Source organism: Scyliorhinus canicula, chromosome 13, assembly GCF_902713615.1.
Source record: "Scyliorhinus canicula chromosome 13, sScyCan1.1, whole genome shotgun sequence".
Lineage (NCBI taxonomy): Eukaryota > Metazoa > Chordata > Chondrichthyes > Carcharhiniformes > Scyliorhinidae > Scyliorhinus > Scyliorhinus canicula.
In genome coordinates, this window is record NC_052158.1 from 121,516,005 (window position 1) to 121,537,027 (window position 21,023).

The 21,023-nt window shown below is 42.6% G+C and overlaps 1 protein-coding gene across 1 annotated transcript in view; it reads right to left on the bottom strand.

Annotated features, from left to right (window-relative positions):
- The window catches only part of atp11b (ATPase phospholipid transporting 11B (putative)), a 190,280-nt gene that overhangs the window by 121,847 nt on the left and 47,410 nt on the right, over positions 1-21,023 (bottom strand). The window contains 6 exon segments of the mRNA XM_038817479.1: positions 2,554-2,751; positions 6,671-6,806; positions 8,486-8,567; positions 12,318-12,382; positions 14,984-15,031; positions 15,164-15,267. Coding sequence (XP_038673407.1) covers positions 2,554-2,751; positions 6,671-6,806; positions 8,486-8,567; positions 12,318-12,382; positions 14,984-15,031; positions 15,164-15,267 — 633 coding nt within the window.

Sequence of the window (21,023 nt, forward strand, 5' to 3'; positions counted from 1 at the left end):
CTTTTTAATTGCACCACACAATCAATTTGTATTGCTGAATGTAGATATATTAAGCCATTCGACTCTTAAACAGAGCTGCAATAGAGTCTTTGTTTTTTTTTTTAAAAACAGGTGACAATAGTTTCAGGCCACATGAGCACCGATATCGCAGAAAGAGATCTAGAAATTTCAAGAATTTAAGAACTTGTGTACAAATATTAAATGTCACACCATTGTCAGAATTTTGACTACGGCTGTGCCTTTCAAAGATTTGACTTAACTCATTCGTTCAAAGGTTTGACTTAACTCGTTCATTCAAAGGTTTGACTTAACTCGTTCATTCAAAGATTTGACTTAACTCGTTCATTCAAAGATTTGACTTAACTCGTTCATTCAAAGATTTGACTTAACTCGTTCATTCAAAGATTTGACTTAACTCGTTCATTCAAAGATTTGACTTAACTCGTTCATTCAAAGATTTGACTTAACTCGTTCATTCAAAGATTTGACTTAACTCGTTCATTCAAAGATTTGACTTAACTCGTTCATTCAAAGATTTGACTTAACTCGTTCATTCAAAGATCTGACTTAACTCGTTCATTCAAAGATCTGACTTAACTCGTTCATTCAAAGATCTGACTTAACTCATTCAGGCCCTTGATCACCTTGAGCAACAAGTGCTCAAAAAAATAATATGAAAAGGAACCAAGCTAAATGCTCAGTAATATCTTTTTTTTTAAAGCAAATCAAAGGCTTTCTAGAATAAAGAAGAAATTGGAAATTGTGTTCATAAATGGGACCACTTTGAATGCTTGCTTTAAAAATGAGAACACATTGTAGTAATGTTATCACCTGAACATAATTCAATGGAATATAGCTCTCCATGTACATTTTACCAAGTTAGGAAAGGGTCATCAAGAATTGTAAATTGATAGCTTTCTCTTTGAGATGTCTGTGTCCTTGCCTGTGAACCAGTCTCTAGAATATTGCAATTAATAGTTTAGCTACTCCCCTAAGCATCAGGACCGTAGAGGGTAGAAAAGCAAAGATCTTAATACAGATTCGGCAGTTCCTGATCTTCTGTTAAGATTACCCGAAAATCAAGAATGGTTTTATAACATGGTGTGTATGGCATGATATTGGAATACTGCTGTAGCTAATATGCAAATGTAATTTGTTATAGGTACAGCAACAAATATGCAGAATTGTGTGGTAACTTTGCACTGAAGAATGGATCTGAGACATGTTCAGTTACATGACAATAGCACAATAGACATACATGGTAAATGTAGCTTATAGGTGATTCAACATGTTACGTCATCAAGGTCGTGACGCAATAGCAAAACTAACTTTACAAGAATTGCAATAGAATTGAGGGGAAGTAAAATTAAGGTAAGAGAAACAAAATTTGGATTGGACAATTAAGGGTAGGGAGTAATAATACATGGCAGGAACCATTCACAAAATGGAAAAAGGCAACAAGAATACTGGAGAATCTTAAGTCTAAGCATGATCCATTTTGATATGTATTTACAACATGCAAATAATTAGCAACATTCTTGAAAAAGAACAATATGTTACTGAGTGAGGTAATCTACAGGTATGAAGTACCAATCCAAGTCAATAATAATTACTGTTAACATTTTATGGCCATTTTCTGTTACAGAATAAAATGTATAATGGGTATTTGACAAATTCCGTATATCATGCCACCCATGATAATCCAGGTTTGTGGAAAGCGGAAACTGAACTCCGAAAACTATGTTAAACTAGATCACCCCTCTCACGGGTTAATGAAAGTAAGGTGGTAAACAACAATGAGGGAAGGGATAAGTAAGATATTGCCCTATGATAACAGAAGGCCCAAGAATGGTTAGTAGTAACTCATACCTATGACAGTACAAGAATGTTCGAAATGGAAACCAATCAGCCACTGAAATGTCAAAAGGTTTGTACAGCTATGCTTAGGATATTAGGTCATGTAGCCAGCCTTTTATTTCAAATCATTTAAAATGGAAGTTCCCGTTCTACAAGAACTTAATGAAATGAAATGAAATGAAAATCGATTGTCACGAGGAGGCTTCAAATGAAGTTACTGTGAAAAGCCCCTAGTCGCCACATTCTGGCACCTGTTCGGGAGACTGTTAATTTGAGGTCCATTGTGGAAAGTAGTAGTAAGACTTCCAGAAATACCTCAAGATGAAACAAGACAACACTTCAACTGAAAAAGCAACAAACAAATTAGAAAACAACTAGCAAAAAATAACTTACAAAACCTTCCAATATCCCTGGGCCAGAATGATCTCACAGGCCCCAGGAATTGCTCAGTGCCTGGCCCTGACAGACTTTTCACAATGACACAATATTTTGAGGGGTCCAACCGAACAATCAAATCTATCACCTATAATTGGCATGGTTAATGGAAGGTCGGAAGTGAAAGCTCGAATGATGTTTCAACCTCGCGAGGTGGGGGGGAATATATGGGCATGGCAGGCCAAATTACTTTATCCTGTGCTGTAATTGACTATGATTACTTCTGTTGCAAACAGCCCAACTATACAAATTAATTCTCACCTGCCCAAGTTCTTCATTGAGGTCCGAGGTGTTAACCTGTGCACGCTGACCTGATGCTTCATGGTACAAGTCAAGATCCCACACAATAAAAAAGGATCCCAGGAACTTCTGCATCTCAACGGTAACATAGAGTGAAATTGGAATAATATAATTGTACAGCACCAAGAAAGCCAAGAAATCAGATATACCGGTCAGAATCTACAAACAAAACAAGTATACATAATTAAAATAAAATTGATACAACAGCTGTATAAACATGAAACATTGAAAATATACTTTGCAATTTTCTTAATACTACTGGTTGATCACAAATTCTTCAAAACATTAAGTATTGAATTTATTGCATTGTTTGACTCTCAAACCTATGTACTGATACAATAGCATATTAAATGTCCAAAGCTTGGCACGGGACAATATCTGATGGAAGTCTGCATTAGATGGGTGGGTAGAGGTGATCTTAGACAGGTGATAAAGAAAAGCTGTGTTTTCCTGTCTGGAAACTCACCTCTGTAAAAGCAGGCTCTTTTAGTGAGGCACAACAAAAATGTATTTTAATCATAAATCCAGATGAGTCCAGCATTGTTAGAAAGTGTTGGACCTCTCACCAAGTACTTTTGAAAATGAAACTGGTGTTGATGTCCATTTGTTTCAACTTCCTTTCACAAGGATGAGCATTTTCCACTTAGAGGAGATTTACTGTCTGATTGCAATTCAAAGATAGCTGGAGAGTGGAAGTGGAAGCATTTTTCTAATGTTCAAGAATCCTTAGGAAAGATTATCAAGACAAAAGACGATGGAAGTAGTGTGCAGCAAGGAAAGCTGATGCTGGGAACACTGAGGCAAAAATTTTTTAACAGCTAGTCAGCGAAATATCAGACACAGTCTTACATTAACAAGTAATCATTTCATATGCCCCAAGTGTGCCTTGGATATAATTCTGCTGCTCAGGGCTGTCCCTTCTAACGCTTGAACTTGGAGATCACAATGGAGATCTTGATCTTCAACCATACTGTGCAGGACAGAAAACGATGAGGACATAAAACCACAAGTTGGCCATTCAGTCTTTCCAGCCCGTTTTGCCGTCAACCTAGATCGTGGTTGATCAGTCTCATTTTCACCTTGGTTTTGTCACCCATAGTTTTATGTTAGGTATGAGTACTATCACCAGCAAAGTATAATGGAAAATCCCAAATAAAAACAAAAAATGCTGGAAAACTCAGCAGTCTGGCAACATCTTTGGCGAGAGAAACAGAGTTAATATTTCAGGTCTGTGATCTTTAATCAGAATTGGGAAAAGTTGGAAACATACTAGGTTTTGAGCAATTGAAAGGAGGTGGGGGTGGGTAAAGTACAAAGGGAAGGTCTGGTATCAGGTGCAGGGCCAAAGGAAATGGCAATGGGACAAGTAAAGAAACAAAAGATCCGCCCGGACCTCAGTCTGTGGTGGTATTACCAAGCCACTCTTGGTGATGAACATCGAAGGCCTCCAACCAGTGCATATTCTGTGCTCTTGCCACGCTCAGTGCTTCCTCCAAGTAGTGTTCAACATGGAAGAGTACTGATTCATCAGCTGATGGTGGCCAGTAGATAGTAGTCAGCAAGAGGTTTTCTTGCCCATGTTTAACCTGAAGCCATCAGACTTCCATGTGGTCCAGAGTCAATGTTGAGGACTCTCAGGGCAGCTCCCTCCTGACTGTATGCCAATGTGCCGCCACCTTTGCTTGGTTTGTACTGCCAGTAAGACAGGACATATCCAGGAATGGTGACCTATCTGGGATACTGCTTATAAGGAATGATTCTATGAGTACGGCTATGTCAGGCTGTTGCTTCACTAGAATGTGAAGCAGCTCTCAACTTTGGCACAAGCCCCCAGATGTTAGGAAGGAGGACTTTGCAGGGTGGACAGGGCTGGGTCTGCTGTTGACGTTTCCGGTGCCTGGTAGTCTGTCCAGTTTCATTTCTTTTTTCTGTTTTGTAGCGGTTGAATACAACTGCTGGGCCATTTCAGTGGGCATTTAAGAGTCAACCATATTGATGTGGGTCTGAAGTCACATGTAGGCCAGATCAGGTAAGGATGGCAGATTTCCTTCCCTAAAGGACATTAGTGAACCAGATGGGTTTTTACGATAATAGTTTCATGGTCATAATTCGTCTTTTAACTCCAAATACTTTACTGAGTTTAAATTCCACCACCTGCTGTAGTGGGATTTGAACCCAGGTCACCAGATCATTATCCTGGATCTTTGGATTACTAGTCCGGTGACAATACCACTACGCCACTGCCTCCATAATGTGGCATGCGGTCCGAAATACCCACCACCAAATACTCCACATTTTTAACCCTGGGGAACAGGGTCGTACCTATAACAAAGAAGTCAATCCTGGAGTATACCTTATGTGCCGGTGAACAAAATGAAAACTCCTTACCCCCTGTTGTACAAACCACCACGCATCAACCCCTCCCATTTCCTCCATGAAAGCAGCAAACACCTTCACCATCCCAGAAAGGGACGATGACATCAGTCTGCAGCAATCCAACTTTGAGTCCGGAACACAATTAAAATCTCCCCCCCAAAATCAGTTGGTGCGTATCTAACTTCAGAATGACAGCCAGCAGCCATTTCATAAGCTTATCAACCCAATTTGGGGCATACACGTTCACTAACACCACGTTCCCCCCCTCCAGCGTACCTATAACCATCACGTAAAGCCCTCCCTGATCGGTCACCACTGTCCCCGCCTGAAAACAAACTTTCTTGCTGACCAGAATCGCCACCCCTCTTGCCCTACTATCGAACCCCGAGTGAAGAACCTGGCTCACTCGAGCCTTCTGCAATCTGATCTGGTCCCGCACCTGCAGGTGAGTCTCCTGCAGAAACACATCAGCCCCCAAACTTTTCAGATGGGAAAAACCCTTGCCTCTTCACAGACTTCCCTAAGCCCTGCACATGCCAGGCGATGACCTTGTTGGAGGTCTCTGTCACACCCCCCCCCCCCCCCCCCCCCCCCTTCCTCCACACGTCAACCTTCGGTACCCTGATTCAATGACAAGGCCTCCTTCACCCCCTTCAGCATCTCACCTTGCACTTTTACCACATTCGAGGTCTTCACCAATTGTTCACAAATTGGGCCCAAAGCCTCCTCAACAGTGGCTTTAAAAGATTCCTTTATCTCCTTGCCCTGCTGCTCGAACTGTTAATCCAACTGTTTACCAAATTTCTACAGCTCCTGCAGGGTGCACAATGGCCAACGTTTCTAATGGAATGGGCAGAGTAGCCATTGTTTCTCCTACAACTGCTTTTGGTGGGCTTTATATCAGGAAAGATTCCGATGCTTTCTCGAACTGAGCTTTGATTTGGGCAATGATTTCAACATGCCTCCATTGGGAAAGAGCTCTCTAAATTCACTAGGGGCATTTGGTCATCAACCCTCCCACCCAGAAAAAAAACAACAGGCATACAGGATCAAAAACAAAGACCCTGCCAGGAGCCACTTTTCATGTGTCTTGCTCCTGCATGAGGTTGCTGGAAGCCCGTCATTTTCAAACTGATAATGGAATTCAATATTATGATCGCTTATTCCCAGCAGATCCTTTACTGTGAAATTACAAATTAACGTAGCCTTTTTGTACAATATTAGATCCAAAACAGCTTTGTTGGTTCCGCATCATACTGTACCAGGAAACAGTCAGAAAAACAACGCTGATTCTCTCTCCCCAACTCCCAATCAATTCCCCGTAACTACTTTTTGATGTAGTCAAATTCATGAACACAAGTAACACAAGTTACAGATTAGGTTTCACTGCACGTTACTAAATTTGAATGTGTACGGCAGTTACAAAGAACGCACAAGATCCAAAATTTGAGACAAAAATTTGCACAATTTCCAAGTAAGGAGCAATATTTCCCATCAGTGGAAGATTCTTACAAAACTCACTGCTACAGATAATAAAAATATAACTTTTCACTTTAAAAATGAAAACAATCACAGAATGGTTATGTTCATTGCAAATGTGCATATAATTAAACATTTAAAATTGAAAACAGCATCGTTCATGCCTAAAAAGTTACAAACTTTTAGGTTACCTTATATGAAGTTAAAGTCTGTCCATACTCACTTTGCTGCTATTCTTCTCCTGTGTAGTTCTTTGATTGTATGATGGTTCATACTGCCAAACATATTTCAAGATGGTACTGATAACTGCTTCAACCACAAGAATTTCCAGGAAGACTATGAGAAACGTATTCATAGACCTAGCTCAGGGAAGGGGGGGCACAGAAAAAAAGATCACAATTATGCTTTATTATTTTCTTTTGCTTCCTGAGATTCACTTCACCTCACCTCTGAATTCTGCATGTTTCCTATTAGAATTACATATTGATAAAGTTATATCCTTACTTACTTCCTGTTTTCATAAGAGCACAGGAAATAGGAGCAGTAGAAATGGCTGAGCCATTCAGTAAGATTATGGCTGATTATCTACATCAATTTCACTTTTGCACCCTATGCTCAATCCACTTCCTGTCGCTGTGCTTTTATTACATTTCATGTGTCAATGTTTCTGTCCAGAGCAGTGACGGTGTGGATGAAATTTGGATTATCTAATCCAGATATGTGCAGTGTACTTAAATGCCCAGGATGCTGGACCAGAGTCAACAACACCGAGAATGTGTTTCTTTAGCTTCCGTTCAGCCATGGGACAAATTTCAAAAACCTCAAGAGATAAAATTCGTATTGCTTCTCATAAAACAATAGATATCTTTTAATTACATTCACTGATGTATTTTCAATTAATTTTAGATAACAAAAAAGACAATAGGCTGAGATCAGGATGAGTAGGAAAGTTGAGGATGCAAAAGGGCAAAAAAGTTAGCGGGGTGCTTTCCTGCATGTTACTGCAACTTGTATGAACAAAAGAAAATTAATTTTAATCCCAACCGATTATACACTTGTGCTCTTTTGACAATAAAAGCTAAATGTGAAAAGCCTATTCTCTGTGAGCTATTTTAATTCCCAAAACCTGTCAGAGAGAATGAGCGCGCAGGAGGGAATGGGAGCAAGCGGGTAACAGAAAATGAACGAGAGAGCATGTGCATGTGTTCTTTGCTGTTGCTTTAATGCTGAATTTTGAAAGCACGGAAATCTGCTAAAGGAAACCAAGTGAAAGTGATTGCTGATCTCTCACAATCTGGAAGGGAGTGGGAATGAAGGAATGGATGGAGGATTAAGGGAAAAGCGAGTGACTGCAGGGCTTGGAAGATTATGGGGAGATGCAAGAAAAAGATTTGAAGATAGGAGAGTGGGAAGACAGAGGAGGTCATGTCTTAGGTTAGTATAAAATCTACAAAAGGCTCCATTCTCGTCGAGTTCTTCAACAAAGAGTTGGAACATTAAATTGCAGATTCAACAGCTGCTTTCAAACTCTAACCTTAGGTCAAAATTATAGAGGCCTTTTGGTGGAATGTACAGAACACAGCTTTTAATAGAGAATGGGAGATATAAAGTTCCCATTAGAATGCTCCTATTCCAAGCTTCCTCAAAATTAGAGAAGTTCACAATGAATTGCTCCTGGAAGAAGCTCATCCACACTTAGTATTAATTTGATTAGTTTTACCCAGGCTAGTAAGACTAATACTTAAATTTAACTCAACGATAAATAAACTTAGAAAAACCACCCAATCAAAACCTGGTCAAGCTGCTGGGCGGAGTTTAAAAATGCTGGAATGTTTCTTATGATTTGGCCACTATATACAAGCACATGTTGTTATGAGAGTTTAAAATATGATTAGTTTCTAGATTGGGTGTGTGGGAATAATGGCAAACATGACAGGTTGGATAGTAATTTTATTGCTATTCTCAAATTCAAGTTTTCTGTTTCCACATTTAAAGAAAAATCATAATTTTTCCTCTTGAAATTTCAGTGAAAACTTACTTTTCTACAATAGAGCGTTTCTGTGATTTGCTCTTGTAATTCAAAGCAATCTTAGCATCCATTCCTGTGTAAACAGCCACACCTGGAAATCAAAAGCTTTATTTATAATGCTGATTCAAAATGGTTTTGTTTATCAATAATATGAAATGTGCCTCAAGAACATATTGTATGGACTTTATTTAACCTAATAACTGACATTTACATAACTTAAATTGACATGGCAAAACCAGACAGAAACTGAAGTCTTGTTTGATATCAATCTGCTCAAGTGAGATACCTCAAACAACTTGTTTCTCTAAAACATTAGAATAGAATCCCTTTTCACAAAAAGTCACCAGAACTTTTGAGATTACAAATACCTAGTTACCTCTGGTTGTGATATTTGGTATTGAGTGGTTACCCAAGATAAATGTGTTTAAGAAAAAAATAAATTTCCATGTACAAATAGGAATTCTGCAATCATACATGAATGAATTATAGGGACCTAACCCCATTAAATAACATGCACCACTGGCTATTTTGGCCAGATGATTTTCTTCTTTAATAACATTTTTGTGAAAGGCAGGTTACAAGCCAAGATTAATTGTCCATAAACACCATGAGCCTGAAATTGCTCTTGGTCAAACAGTATTTCTGACTAAGACAAATCATTGAAATAGTGTGTTGCACAGGGTTTTAGACAGTTTCAGCACCAATAAACATTTTCCACTCAGCATTATAAAGATTGAAGCTCTTCTGAATTCATTCCTGTTAAAGGTGCTATATAAATAAAAGCTGTTGTTATCAACTGAAGGCTCTAAGGAACTGTGTCATACCAGGAAGTCCAGTTGAGTCAATACAGAGAAACTTAAGTCACAAGTGATTGGAGAGTTGACTCCAATAGGATTTTGTGAGTGGTCTTTGAAATAAGTGAAAAGGGGTTCAGAGAGCTGGTGTAGACATTGAGAAGATGTTTCCACTAGTAGGAGAGACTAGAACCCAAGGGCACAGCCTCAGACTGAATGGATGATCCTTTAAAACGGAGGTGAGAAGGAATTCTTTCAGCCAGAGGGTGGTGAATCTGTGGAGCTCATAGCCGCAGAAGGCTGTGGAGGCCAATCACAGAGTGTCTTTAAGACAGAGCTAGATAGGTTCTTGATTGATAAGGGGATCAGGGGTTATGGAGAAGACAGGAAAATGGGGATGAGAAACATGTCAGCCACGATCGAATGGCGGAGAAGGATTGATAAGCGAATGGCCTAATTCTGTTCATATATTTTATGGTGTCGATTTTAGATTTCAGGAGATTGACACGATATTGGGGACTAAAATCACACTTGCCCTACATTAGACAAACCCTAGTAATAATTTGTTATGGAAGATAGTCACGCGCTGTCCTGCTGAAAATTCTAATTCTTCAAAATGGAATGAACGGATTTGAGATTAATACTTTATATCCAAGGAAATGTTGAAAACAGCACGGCTGTACTGTTCACTCCCAGAGGTATCAAGTGGACAGATTGGTGTGTTGGTGACTGTTTTACAAGAATATCCCCTACATATTTGTTCCTAATTATTACTGTGGTATTTGAAAGAGAGAACAAGCAAGAGAGCGAACGAGCGTCAAAGGGCAGCATGGCAACTACTGCTGCCTCACAGCAGCGGGGACCCAGGTTCAATTCCAGCCTTGAGCGACTGTGTGTGTGGAGTTTGCACTGGTCTCCCTGTGTCTGCTTGGGTTTCATCCGCGTGCACCAGTTTCCACCCACTGTCCAAAGGTGTGCAGGTTAGGTGGATTGTCCATGCCAAATTGCCCCGTAGTGTCCAAAGATCTGCAGATTAGGTGGAGTTATGGGGATAGGATTGGGGAGTGGGCCTAGGTGGAGTGCCCTTTCAGAGGGTCAGCGCAGCTTGATGGGCTGAAGGGTCTCCTTCTGCACTGTAGAAATTCTCCGATTCTATAATTAACTACAGCACAAAATAGTAAGACGACAGCAGGTATAAAGATAGCATTTGCCTCAAGGCCACTATGATAGAGTGGATAGAGTTCTTTGGTTTCTTCCTTGGAACAATGAAAAGGAGGACATTAATTATTTTTCCAGAAGGCAGAAATGTGAAAAGGTTCCAAAAGCTTTATTCTTAGCACTAGAGTACTGTCTGAAGCCAACCATCTTCAGCTGCTTCATCAATGATCTTCCCTCCATTATAAGGTCAGATATGAAGAGGTCCGTTGAGGACTGCAGAATCTTCAATTCCATTCACAACTTTTAAGAATATCGAAGCAGTCCCTGTCTAGGTGCAGCAAGAACCAGAAAATATTCAGGCTTGGGCTGAGAAATGACATATAACATTCATACCACACAACTGTCAAGCAATGATCATCTTCAATGAGAGACTAATCACCTCCCCTTTAGTTAAATGGCATGACTATTTTTGAATCCTGCACCATATCATTGATCAGAAACTTAGCTGGGTCAGTCATATGAATAATGTGGCAACATGGCAGGTCAGTGGCTGGGCATTGTATAGCGAGTAAATCACTTCCCGAGTCCGCAGAACCAGGCCACCATCTATACGGCACAAGTTTGGAGTTCGTTTTTAAAAGTCTTTCATGGGATATGGGTGTCACTAAGCAGGGCGAACATTGCATCCCCAAATGTCCTTGAACGGAAGAGTTAAACATATTGCTATGGGTCTGGAGTCTCATGTAGGCCAGACCAGGCAAGGACACCAGATTTTCTTCTGTATCAGGGAACAGATGGATCTTTATGACAATCAGTATTACTGAAATTAACTTTGAATTCCAGATTTATCAATTGAAGTTAAACTCCACCAGCTGCCATGGTGGGATTCCAACTAATGCCCCAATTAGCCTGGAGCTTTGGATAACAAGTGCTCCGGTTTCCTCCCACAAATCCCGAAAGACGTGTGGTTAGTTAATTTGAACAGTCCGAATTCTCCCTCTGTGTACCCGAACAGGCACTGGAATGTGGTGACTGGGGTAATGTGGTAACATTATCACTATGCACCAAAGTGTGATGGAATACTTCCCATTTAACTGAAGGAATTTAGCTCCAACAATATTCAAGAAGCTTGACACCATCCAGGACAAAGCAGCCCAGTAAATTAGTATCACCTTCACAAATTTTGAGCATTCACCTCCTCCACCATTGGGATACCAGTATGTACCATCTACAAAGTACAGTGCAGCAACTTACCAAGGGATCTTTGACAATGCCTTTCAAACTAGTGACCTCTACCACCTAACAGCACAGGTCAGCAAGTCCATGGACATACCATCACCTACAGATTTCCCTTCAACTGCTTAGGGTAGGTGGAAGGAACACAACCTCTGGTGACAATAGCAGAATGTTAAACCAAAGAAACAAACCTGCAGAATGCAACACACTTCCACGGAAAATTGTCTCCTGGTAAATCCTTGCCACATCCCTTTCCACTCTCCCCAGTGAAATTATATTAAAATTTGTACATGGAAATGGAACAAATTATTAAGATTTGAATTTTTACTTACAATCAAATTACCAGGTTCATTCGAAGCAGAAATGGTGCTCAATGCTCAATTTCATTGAATATCATTTTTGTACATTGAATATATTAGTCTCAAAGTATGAAAAAGATATCAAGCAAGAACATCCTTGCAATACGTTTCAGACAAATGAATATACTGATATATTTTCAAATTTTAAATGACATTTTTAATTTGACTGAAATATAAATTTGTTACGCAACAATAATTTTTTTTTTTTACTGAAAATTTAATGTAGTCTCTAGTCAAAATTAATTTTATTCAGTTAAGTGGATACAAAAATAACAGAAACAAATCTTTTGGTACCAAAAACTTTGCTGCAATTTTTCAAACTTGCTCCTCTAAGTAGAAGGTTTTCTGGTCCCAGAGGTCTGAAGAAACAAAGTATTCAGGTTATACTTCATCAAGGCTTCAATTTAAACTTTATAGTCAGTCTGGAAGGAAAGAAATTAAGTAACTTTTTCTTGACAAAATGCATTAACCACTATAGTTTTAAAGCAGGTGATTTCTGGTCTTCTAGTGCAACAGTTCTGAAAGGCAACCCTTGTTGTAGAATATGCCCCATTTCTACCAAAAGGCACAACTGAAGTGGTAATTTTGGCAGCTTAGTCAGGGTATTCTTCAATATTGGGGAAAGAAATATGGAATTTCAGCAATGGAGAACTGCATATACTGACTGATACAGATAGACCAGAGATCAGCTCACCCAACACCAAATATAAAATGACAGGTAGTCTACATGCTATTGGCAGACAAATATAAACAATGTCTGCATGTTTCTGGCACAAGATTTCACATTTTATGACTTTCACTATAACAAAAGACTACAAGCATGATTAACTAAACAGCATCTTTGGAGGCAACTTATACTTTAAAATAGAAAATGTGTTTTCTTTCTTTTAGCAACAACTGAAATACACTTCATAGATGTGTTCATATGACCACTGTTCATTAAGTAGACATTCAATTTTCCTGGCCTCAGTCCAAGGGATTCTTAGCTCTTGAGGGTTACTTTAGCTTTTTTCCCTCAGCCTGAGAATCTCAGAACTGTCTTTCATGACAAAGTATTTCCCCTGGAGATTATTCCTGCAGCTCCAACTAAACTAATCTCCCAACCCTGAGTGGCCAAAAACCTAACAGGTGGAACATAATATGGTAAAGTGGAAGATTATCCACTTTGATTTTGATAGTAAGAATAGAAAACCAGATTATTTAAATGGAGAGATTTCAGAATGCTGCAATACACCTGGCGTCCTCATACATGAATCACAAGGTTGGCATGTAGGTACAAGAAGCAATTAAGAACGCAAATGGAATGTCATGGACAGTTTTCTTTCCTCTCTACCACATAGGTACGGAGTTCCAGGTTGGTCTCTCAATTGATGCTCTAGTTGGGATCCGTTAACACCAAAGAAAGGAAATTAAATACAGATTGCTGGTTTCTGGATAAGTACTAAATTGCGTGGTGCCTTTTTAAGTGGGACGAAAAAGAGTTCCAAAGCAGCTTAGGAGCGATTTGTAAATGCAAACTGCCAGTCATATAAAATAGGCTTGTTCTTTCACTTGAGCACGAGAAATAGAGGACTATTACAGGGCTTTTGAATTATATTAGCATATGGCACTTACGAGCCTGCATTACTTTTGCTATTTGGCACAAAGAACATTTGGAAGAAGCAGACATCATGGGCCAGATTTTCCAATCGGTGGCCATGCTGCAAGCATTGTTGCTGACTGCAGAGGTCAATGCATGCTTTACCTTTTTTTTTGCGCCCTTCCAACCAGGGACTTCTGATCTTGTGTGTGACAATAAAGTTTCATAAAAATAATAGAATTTACAGTGCAGAAGGAGGCCATTTGGCCCATCGAGTCTGCACTGGCCCTTGGAAAGAGCACCCCAGTTAAGCTCAGGCCTCCACCCAATCCCCGTAACACCACCCAACCTTGTTTGGATACCAAGGACAATTTATCATGGCCAATCCACCTGATCTGCACATCTTTGGGCTGTGGGAGGAAACCGGAGCACCCGGTGGAAACACACGGGGAGAACGTGCCCACACAGACAGTGACCCAAGCCGGGAATCGAACCTGGGACCCTGGAGCTGTGAACCAACTGTGCTAACCACTGTGCTACGTTTGGGTGCAGCGATCCTGGAGAGGACCAACAAAAAGGGAAGTGCAGAGAACATGCCCTCTTTAAGATCATCAGTTGCTATATTCATCTCTTTCAGGGTGGTTTGAGCAAGTGAGTGGTGGGGTGGGAATGAGCATTCAGGCTGGAGCAGGTGTGGGACAGCCCTGGCTTGCGGGCAGTTGGGTGCATGGGAAGGGGACAATGAGTCGAGTTGCCCAGTCCAGATCAATCGAAGAGACATTCATGGGCAGTGCAAATCAGCCCAGGTTTAAACTTCCCGGGCAATAACAATGCATGTGCACGCATCAGAGACTATTCAGGATCTTGATACGCACCAGAAGCATAGGGTTAATACATTGCAGCTTCCAAAGGGAACATACTTTCCTGTTATTGAAATAGGCTGCAACTAATTGAGAGAAATTACCAAATTTGACATAGTAGCCACATCCTTGGGAAGGGAAAAGGTGGAGTCTGAGCTAGGCTGTGTGGGGGAATAAAAGACAAAACAGACTGGAGCAAGCAATATGCTACTAAAGGTATCCAGGAAAGCAGCAACACTCAAGCCTTAAACTTGCGAAAGAGAGGCAGGATTAGGAAGAATACGTTATTGCAGATTTGAAATACCATGGTTAAAACCATATAGTCAGGTTAAATTACCTATATAGAAGTCTATATAGAACTTTTTATCTTAAAATATTCCCAGGCTTGCCATGTTTGGCAAATTAAGTGTTTTATAATTTTCTTATCGTCAAAGCTGTGGGGAATTTATCGGGAAAGATTTTCAATTCAAAAATGTCTTTTTATAATTTTATAGCAAACCAGATGGTATAAATTATCATACCTTACTACGTCGTTTGACTTTCCTCTTATCGTAATTTGACCGACAAATCTGTAAACAAATAGTTATGAAATATTGATGCTGCAAAAATAGTTTTACAGAGAAAATTAAGTTGAAGCTAACAGAAAAACAGATTCACAGACACCAAATCAAATTTACTACAGTACTATGCTTTGATCTCACCTATACAGGTCTGGTTCTGGCTGGAGGCAGGTTATGACAGCTCTCAGTGTGTCTAGCTGGAGAACATTCTGCATTTTAGCTACTTCTGGAACAGCACGATGTGTCTAGGAAAAGTATAACAAAGCTCAAAATAAAAAAAATGTGCATGAAGTCTACTCCTCAATAAACCACATAAGCAAGGAATTCTCTCCTCAAATCCGTTCACCTTTCAAGAGGCTCTTTTTAAAACCACATCTTTGATCAGAGGTGTTCAAAACTTTTCCAATAACTTTTTGGCTGAGTGCAGTTTTGTTTTTATTGTAGTTCTGTCCAATATTTCAGGCCTAACAATAGTAATGGTCCTCCTTGACTGCACTCCCTCCTAGATACAGGAATATTTTGAACAACGCTTCAGACCGCTGCCATCCATATTCTGATCAAGTCATGGAAACAATTCAACACCTGATGAATAATCCATCCACCTCAACTCCAATTTCAGTTAAAAACCTTGCTATTCCAGCGAACTACATGCCAACAAAATCAGTCCTTTTTCCGAAAATCACATTTGTCGCAGCCTGCATTCACAAACTTAATCACCATTTAACAAGCAGCGGCATGGTAGCAGTGGTCAGCACTGTTGCTTCACAGCGCTAGGTCCGAAGTTCGATTCCTGGCTTGTGTCACTCTCTGCACATTCCCCGTGTGTGCGTGGGTGATCCGGTTTCCTCCCACAAGTCCCGAAAGACATGCTGTTCAGTGAATTGGACATTCTGAATTCTCCCTCCGTGTACCCGAACAGACGCCAGAGTGTGGCGACTAGGGGATTTTCACAGTAAGTTCACTGCAGTGTTAATGTAAGCCTACTTGTGACAACAATAAATATTATTATACTACTGCTGGGAACGTCCGGTGGCAGCATGTAGGTGGATGGAGGTCGCACGTTAGGTGACTCCTGCTAGAGTCTCTGGTTTTTGGACTTTTATGCCCAGTTTCAGGTTAGTTTGTGGATGAGTTGGTTTGTGAAGTCATAAGGAAGTCGAGGAATGTTGAAGGCCCAGAAGAAAGGTGCCGGAAAGAAGGTTGGCTACTGAATGGGAGTGTGGTGGGGCGGGGGCTGTGGTCGTTGGAGCCTGGTCGAGCAAGTTTCGACGGACCTGGGAGGTGTGAATGGTGGGGGAGGGGATCGATACCGGGTGAGGTGTTTGCATGGAGAAGTAGATGGGGTAAAAATGGTAACAAAAGGATGGAGCGGGCCTGTGTCGAGACCCAGTCCCTGGTCGGAATGGTGAATTTGAACATGAAGATGTTGGGGGGGGACCAGTGAAGAGAGAGAGAGTTTTTGCGCACTTGAAGAGTTTAAAAGCTGATGTGGTGATGCTGCAGGTGACCCTTCTGAGGGTGAGGATCAGGTGAGACTTAGGAAGGAGGCCGGGGGGGGGGGGGGGGGGGGGTGGGGGGGGGGGGGGGGGAGGAGTCAGTTGTTCCATTTGTGGTTTGATAGTAGGTTTTTTTGGGGAGGGGGATCTTGGTGGTGGGGTTGTGAAGAGCGTGTTCGGTGCCATTCATAGAACATGCAGTGCAGAAGGAGGCCATTCGGCCCATTGGGTCTGCACCGACCCACTTAAGCCCTCACTTCCATCCTGTTCCCATAAGCCAATAACCCCATCTAACCTTTTTGGTCATTAAGGGCAATTTATCATGGCCAATCCACCCAACCTGCACATCTTTGGACTGTGGGAGGAAACCGGAGCACCCGGAGGAAACCCATGCTGACACGGTGAGAACATGCAGACTACGCACAGACAGTGACCCAGAAGGGAATCGAACCAGAGACCCTGGCGCTGTGAAGCCAGTGCTATATACTTGTGCTACCGTGCTGTCCCCGGGGTCTGGATACTCATGAGTTTGTTATAGGGGGAGGATTGGAACATAGTCCTGGAGCAGAGGGTAGACAGTTCTAAGCCGCGCTCAGTGACCCAGTCTGGGAGGGGAGAGGCAACGGTGTTGGCATGGCTTATGAAGGAGATGTTTTGGAGGCGATTTTTACAACCAAGGAATCGGGAGTAATTGTTTTTCTCCCCGGCGCACAAGTTTCTTTGCACGGATTGACTTTTTAGTGGTTGGAAAGGTGCTGTTGGCTGGAATCAAGAGGTCGGAGTACTCGACAATTGTGACCTTGAATCACACACCGCATTGGGTGAATGTGGTATTGGAGAAGGGGCAGCCAAGAGCCCGGGATAAAGAACGATGTGAGGTTATCAGGGGACTGGAGCTTCTGTGACAAGACAGGGAAGGTGATTGCGGAGTACGTGGGGTTCAATTGCACAGGGGACATCTCACGGTTGGTGGTCAGCGAGGCTCTGAAGGCAGTGTTGGGGTGGGAAGGGGGGGGGAGGGGGGGCTTGATTTTGTTTAAGGCTAAGATGGATAGGAAGGAAAGGGAGTGGATGGGAGGTATGCGGGGGCCCGGACCAGAGTTGCAGGCAAAGTTTGACCTATTGTCCACAGGGAAAGCGGTGCGTCAGTTGAGAAGGATGAGGGTGCGGTATACAAGTACGTTGAGAAGGCAGGGCTTCTGTTAGCAGGCCAGCTCTCGAAGGAAGCCACGGCGCGGAGATAGTTTGGGTGCAGAACAGGACGGGCGAGTTGGTGGTGGCTCTGGAACAGATTAATAAAGTGTTTGAGTAGCTCTTTATCGTGGGTTTCCTCCGGTTTCTTTCCACAAGTCCCAAAAGACGTGCTGTTAGGTAATTTGGACATTCTGAATTCTCCCTGTGTATCCGAACAGACGACGGAATGTGGCGACTAGGAGCTTTTCACAGAAACTTCATATCAGTGTTAATACAAGCCTACTTGTGACAAAAAGATTATTATTAGGGACCTGTATATGTTGGAGCCACCAGAGGAGATGGGGAAATGATGGTGTTTCTGGGTGGGTTAGAGTGTCCAAGGTTTGGGGAGGTGAAGAGGGCAGGGTGGGAGGAGCCAATGGGATGCAGGATGGGGAAGGTGGCGATTGGGAGGATGCAGGCAGGGAAGGCAGTTGAGCCGGATGGGCTCCCAGTCAAATTTTATAAAAAGTTTAAGGATAGGCTGCAGCCGTTGATGGTGGGAATGTTCTTGGAAGCCATGGATAGGGATGCCTTGGCGCAAATGATGGGGAAGGCGTCCACCTCGTTGTTGCTTAAGGAGGATAAGGATCCGTTGGAGTGTGGTTTGTACAGACCCATATCTCTGCTGAATGTAGATACCAAGGTATTGACAAAGGTGCTGGCATTAAGGTTGAAGAGATGCCTTCCGATGATAATTGGGGAGAATAAAAACAGAGGTCGTAAAGGGAAGACAGTTGTAATCGAATATGTGGAGACTGTTGAATGTGGTGCTTCTCTGACAGAGGGAAGTGAGATGGAGGTGGTGGTGACATTGGATGCGGAGAAGGCGTTTGATTGGACAAAATTATTTGATGGCGGTATTGGAGAAATTTGGATTGGACCGAAGTTTGTTGCGTGGGTGCAGATGTTATCTAAGGAGCCGATGGTATGAATTCAGGGTATTTTGCATTGCACCGGGGTATGAGGCAGGGATGCCCCATGTCCCGTCTTCTGTTTGCATTGGCTATAGAGCCCTTGGCCAATGCGCTGGGAGCTCGGGGCTGTGGAGGGCGAGAGGGGAAGGGGGGTAGTAAGGTGGCACATAGGGTGTCCTTACATGCTGATGAAGTTGTATATTTCAAAGGAATGCATAATGGGATTGCTTCAGAGATTTGGGACGCATTCAGGGTACAAATTGAGCTTAAGGAAAAGTGAGTATTTTATAGTTTCCCCTCAAGAGTGGGAACAAGAATCCCGGAGGTGGAATTCAGATGTGAACGGTGCTAAGGAGGCCCGGCCAACCACGCCCACATGTTCTGGTCTTGCCCCAGCCTTGTGGAGTACTGGACAGCCTTCTTCGAGGCCATGTCCAAAGTCATGGGGATGAGGGTGGAGCCATGCCCGAAAGTGACGGTCTTCAGGGTTTCACCCAATTGTTCTGGGACATGTTTGTGGCCAACAAACAAGCAGAAGAATAGCCAGGTAGCCAAGAAACGGGAAAGTAGCCAGAGCATGAGAGGGAGAGATGGGGGAACAGAGAAAACGGGGAAGACGGGAGGGCCGCAGAAGCGGAAGTGCGCATGAGACGACAACATCAGCGAACTCCGTCCGGGAGAAGCAAGGGACAACACCACAAATGGATGCCTACATATGTGTGTAAACAACTTTGCCAAGTGTACAGAGCTGGTGCTGTTGAGCGGGGGCATAATACCGTCCGCTGACTTCTCGGGGAAAATTAAAACGTCAGCAGCGGCAGCGATCCATTGGGGGGTTGGGGGCTGATTTCCTTTCCTTTTTGTAAGGGGTGCATGCTCTATCCTGTTTTGAATTGGGTGTTAATTTGCTAAACTGTTTATCGTTTAGAGGGTTAAGTTGTTTTGTTTTGTTGGCATGTTGCCCTTCTTTCTTTGTATTATTTTCCTTTTTGGAGTGTTTTATAAACTTATTGAAAAACTTTGAATAAATACATTTAAAAAAAAAGAGTGGGAACAAGGTGGGGGACTGCCATTTTGTTTGATAGCATCCCATTTTAGGTACCCGAGGGTGCAGGTGGCCCGGGATTAGGCAGGCTTCAGAAGTTTAATTTCACTAGCTTGGTGGGGAGGGTGAAGGCTGACTTGCTGAGGTGGGACAATCTCCCTCTGTTGTTGGCGGGCTGGGTGCAGACAGTAAAGATCCATCTCCCCACCCAGCTCCTCCTCCCACTTCTGCTTTATATCCCTCACCGCAGCCCCCTCCCAATCAGTTTCTTGTAGGCCTCAGACACCTCCCCTCCCTCATCTCCCCCTTCAATGGCACCTCATCTTGCAACCCCAAGGGCAGTAACCCGGGAAAGGACGGCAACTCACTCTTCACAAAATCCCGAACCTGCAGGTACCCAAAACCATTCCCCCTGGACAGTTAATAGAGCTCAGTCCTCTAATTTCACAAAATTGTCTCTCCAAACATGTCACCGAATCGCTCAATCTCTGCCTGCTGCCACCCCCGAAATCCCGCATCTAGCCCCCCAGGTGCATACCTATGATTATCACAGGTCGGTGCCCACGCCAAGGCACCCTCCAGTCCCAAATGCTGCCTCCACTGCCCACATACCCTCAAGGCCGACACCACGACTGGGCTCACGGAGTGCTTGGCCGGCGAGAACGGCAGAGGCATTGTTAATAATGCCCTTATGCCCTCCCCCTACCAGAAGCTGCCTCCATCCGTCCCCCATGTCGACCCTCCCCCCACCCCACATTTCCTAACCATGTTATTTAAAGTCGATGTGAAGAAATTGCAGAAGGAGCTGTTGGGGTCAAAGTAGGAGGGATCCTATCAGGTGCTTCGCACAACCCACGGTCCAAGGAAAGAAGTCCAGGATCCATGCCTCACGTAAAAAAGAGCTCATTATGACTGAAACTAATTTCTGCAAAAATGTGCCCCGCCATTTTGATTTCTGATTGTCTTCAGTGTAACAGACCATGGCCAACCCACAAAGGCTCACAAGGAGTTAAATAACAACAATTTTCTTTATATGTCCAAGGTGTACGCCAAAGATTTCAATGTCTCCAATAGTTGGGTATGCACTGTTACCCCACCCACTCAGAATGGTATTCCTTTTTGTCGATTCTTTTTAATATTTCTGAAACATCTGATTGGTACATTCTCCAAAGCATCGGCCGTTCTTCCCAAGCTCGTGAGGGAGCCGCCACATGGCGGGGAACCAAATCCTGGGCCTTCCTGAGAAAGAGGGTTCAATTGTGGAGGTCTGCAGGTTACCCGCTGACTACCTTTTAAGGGTGGTGCCAGCC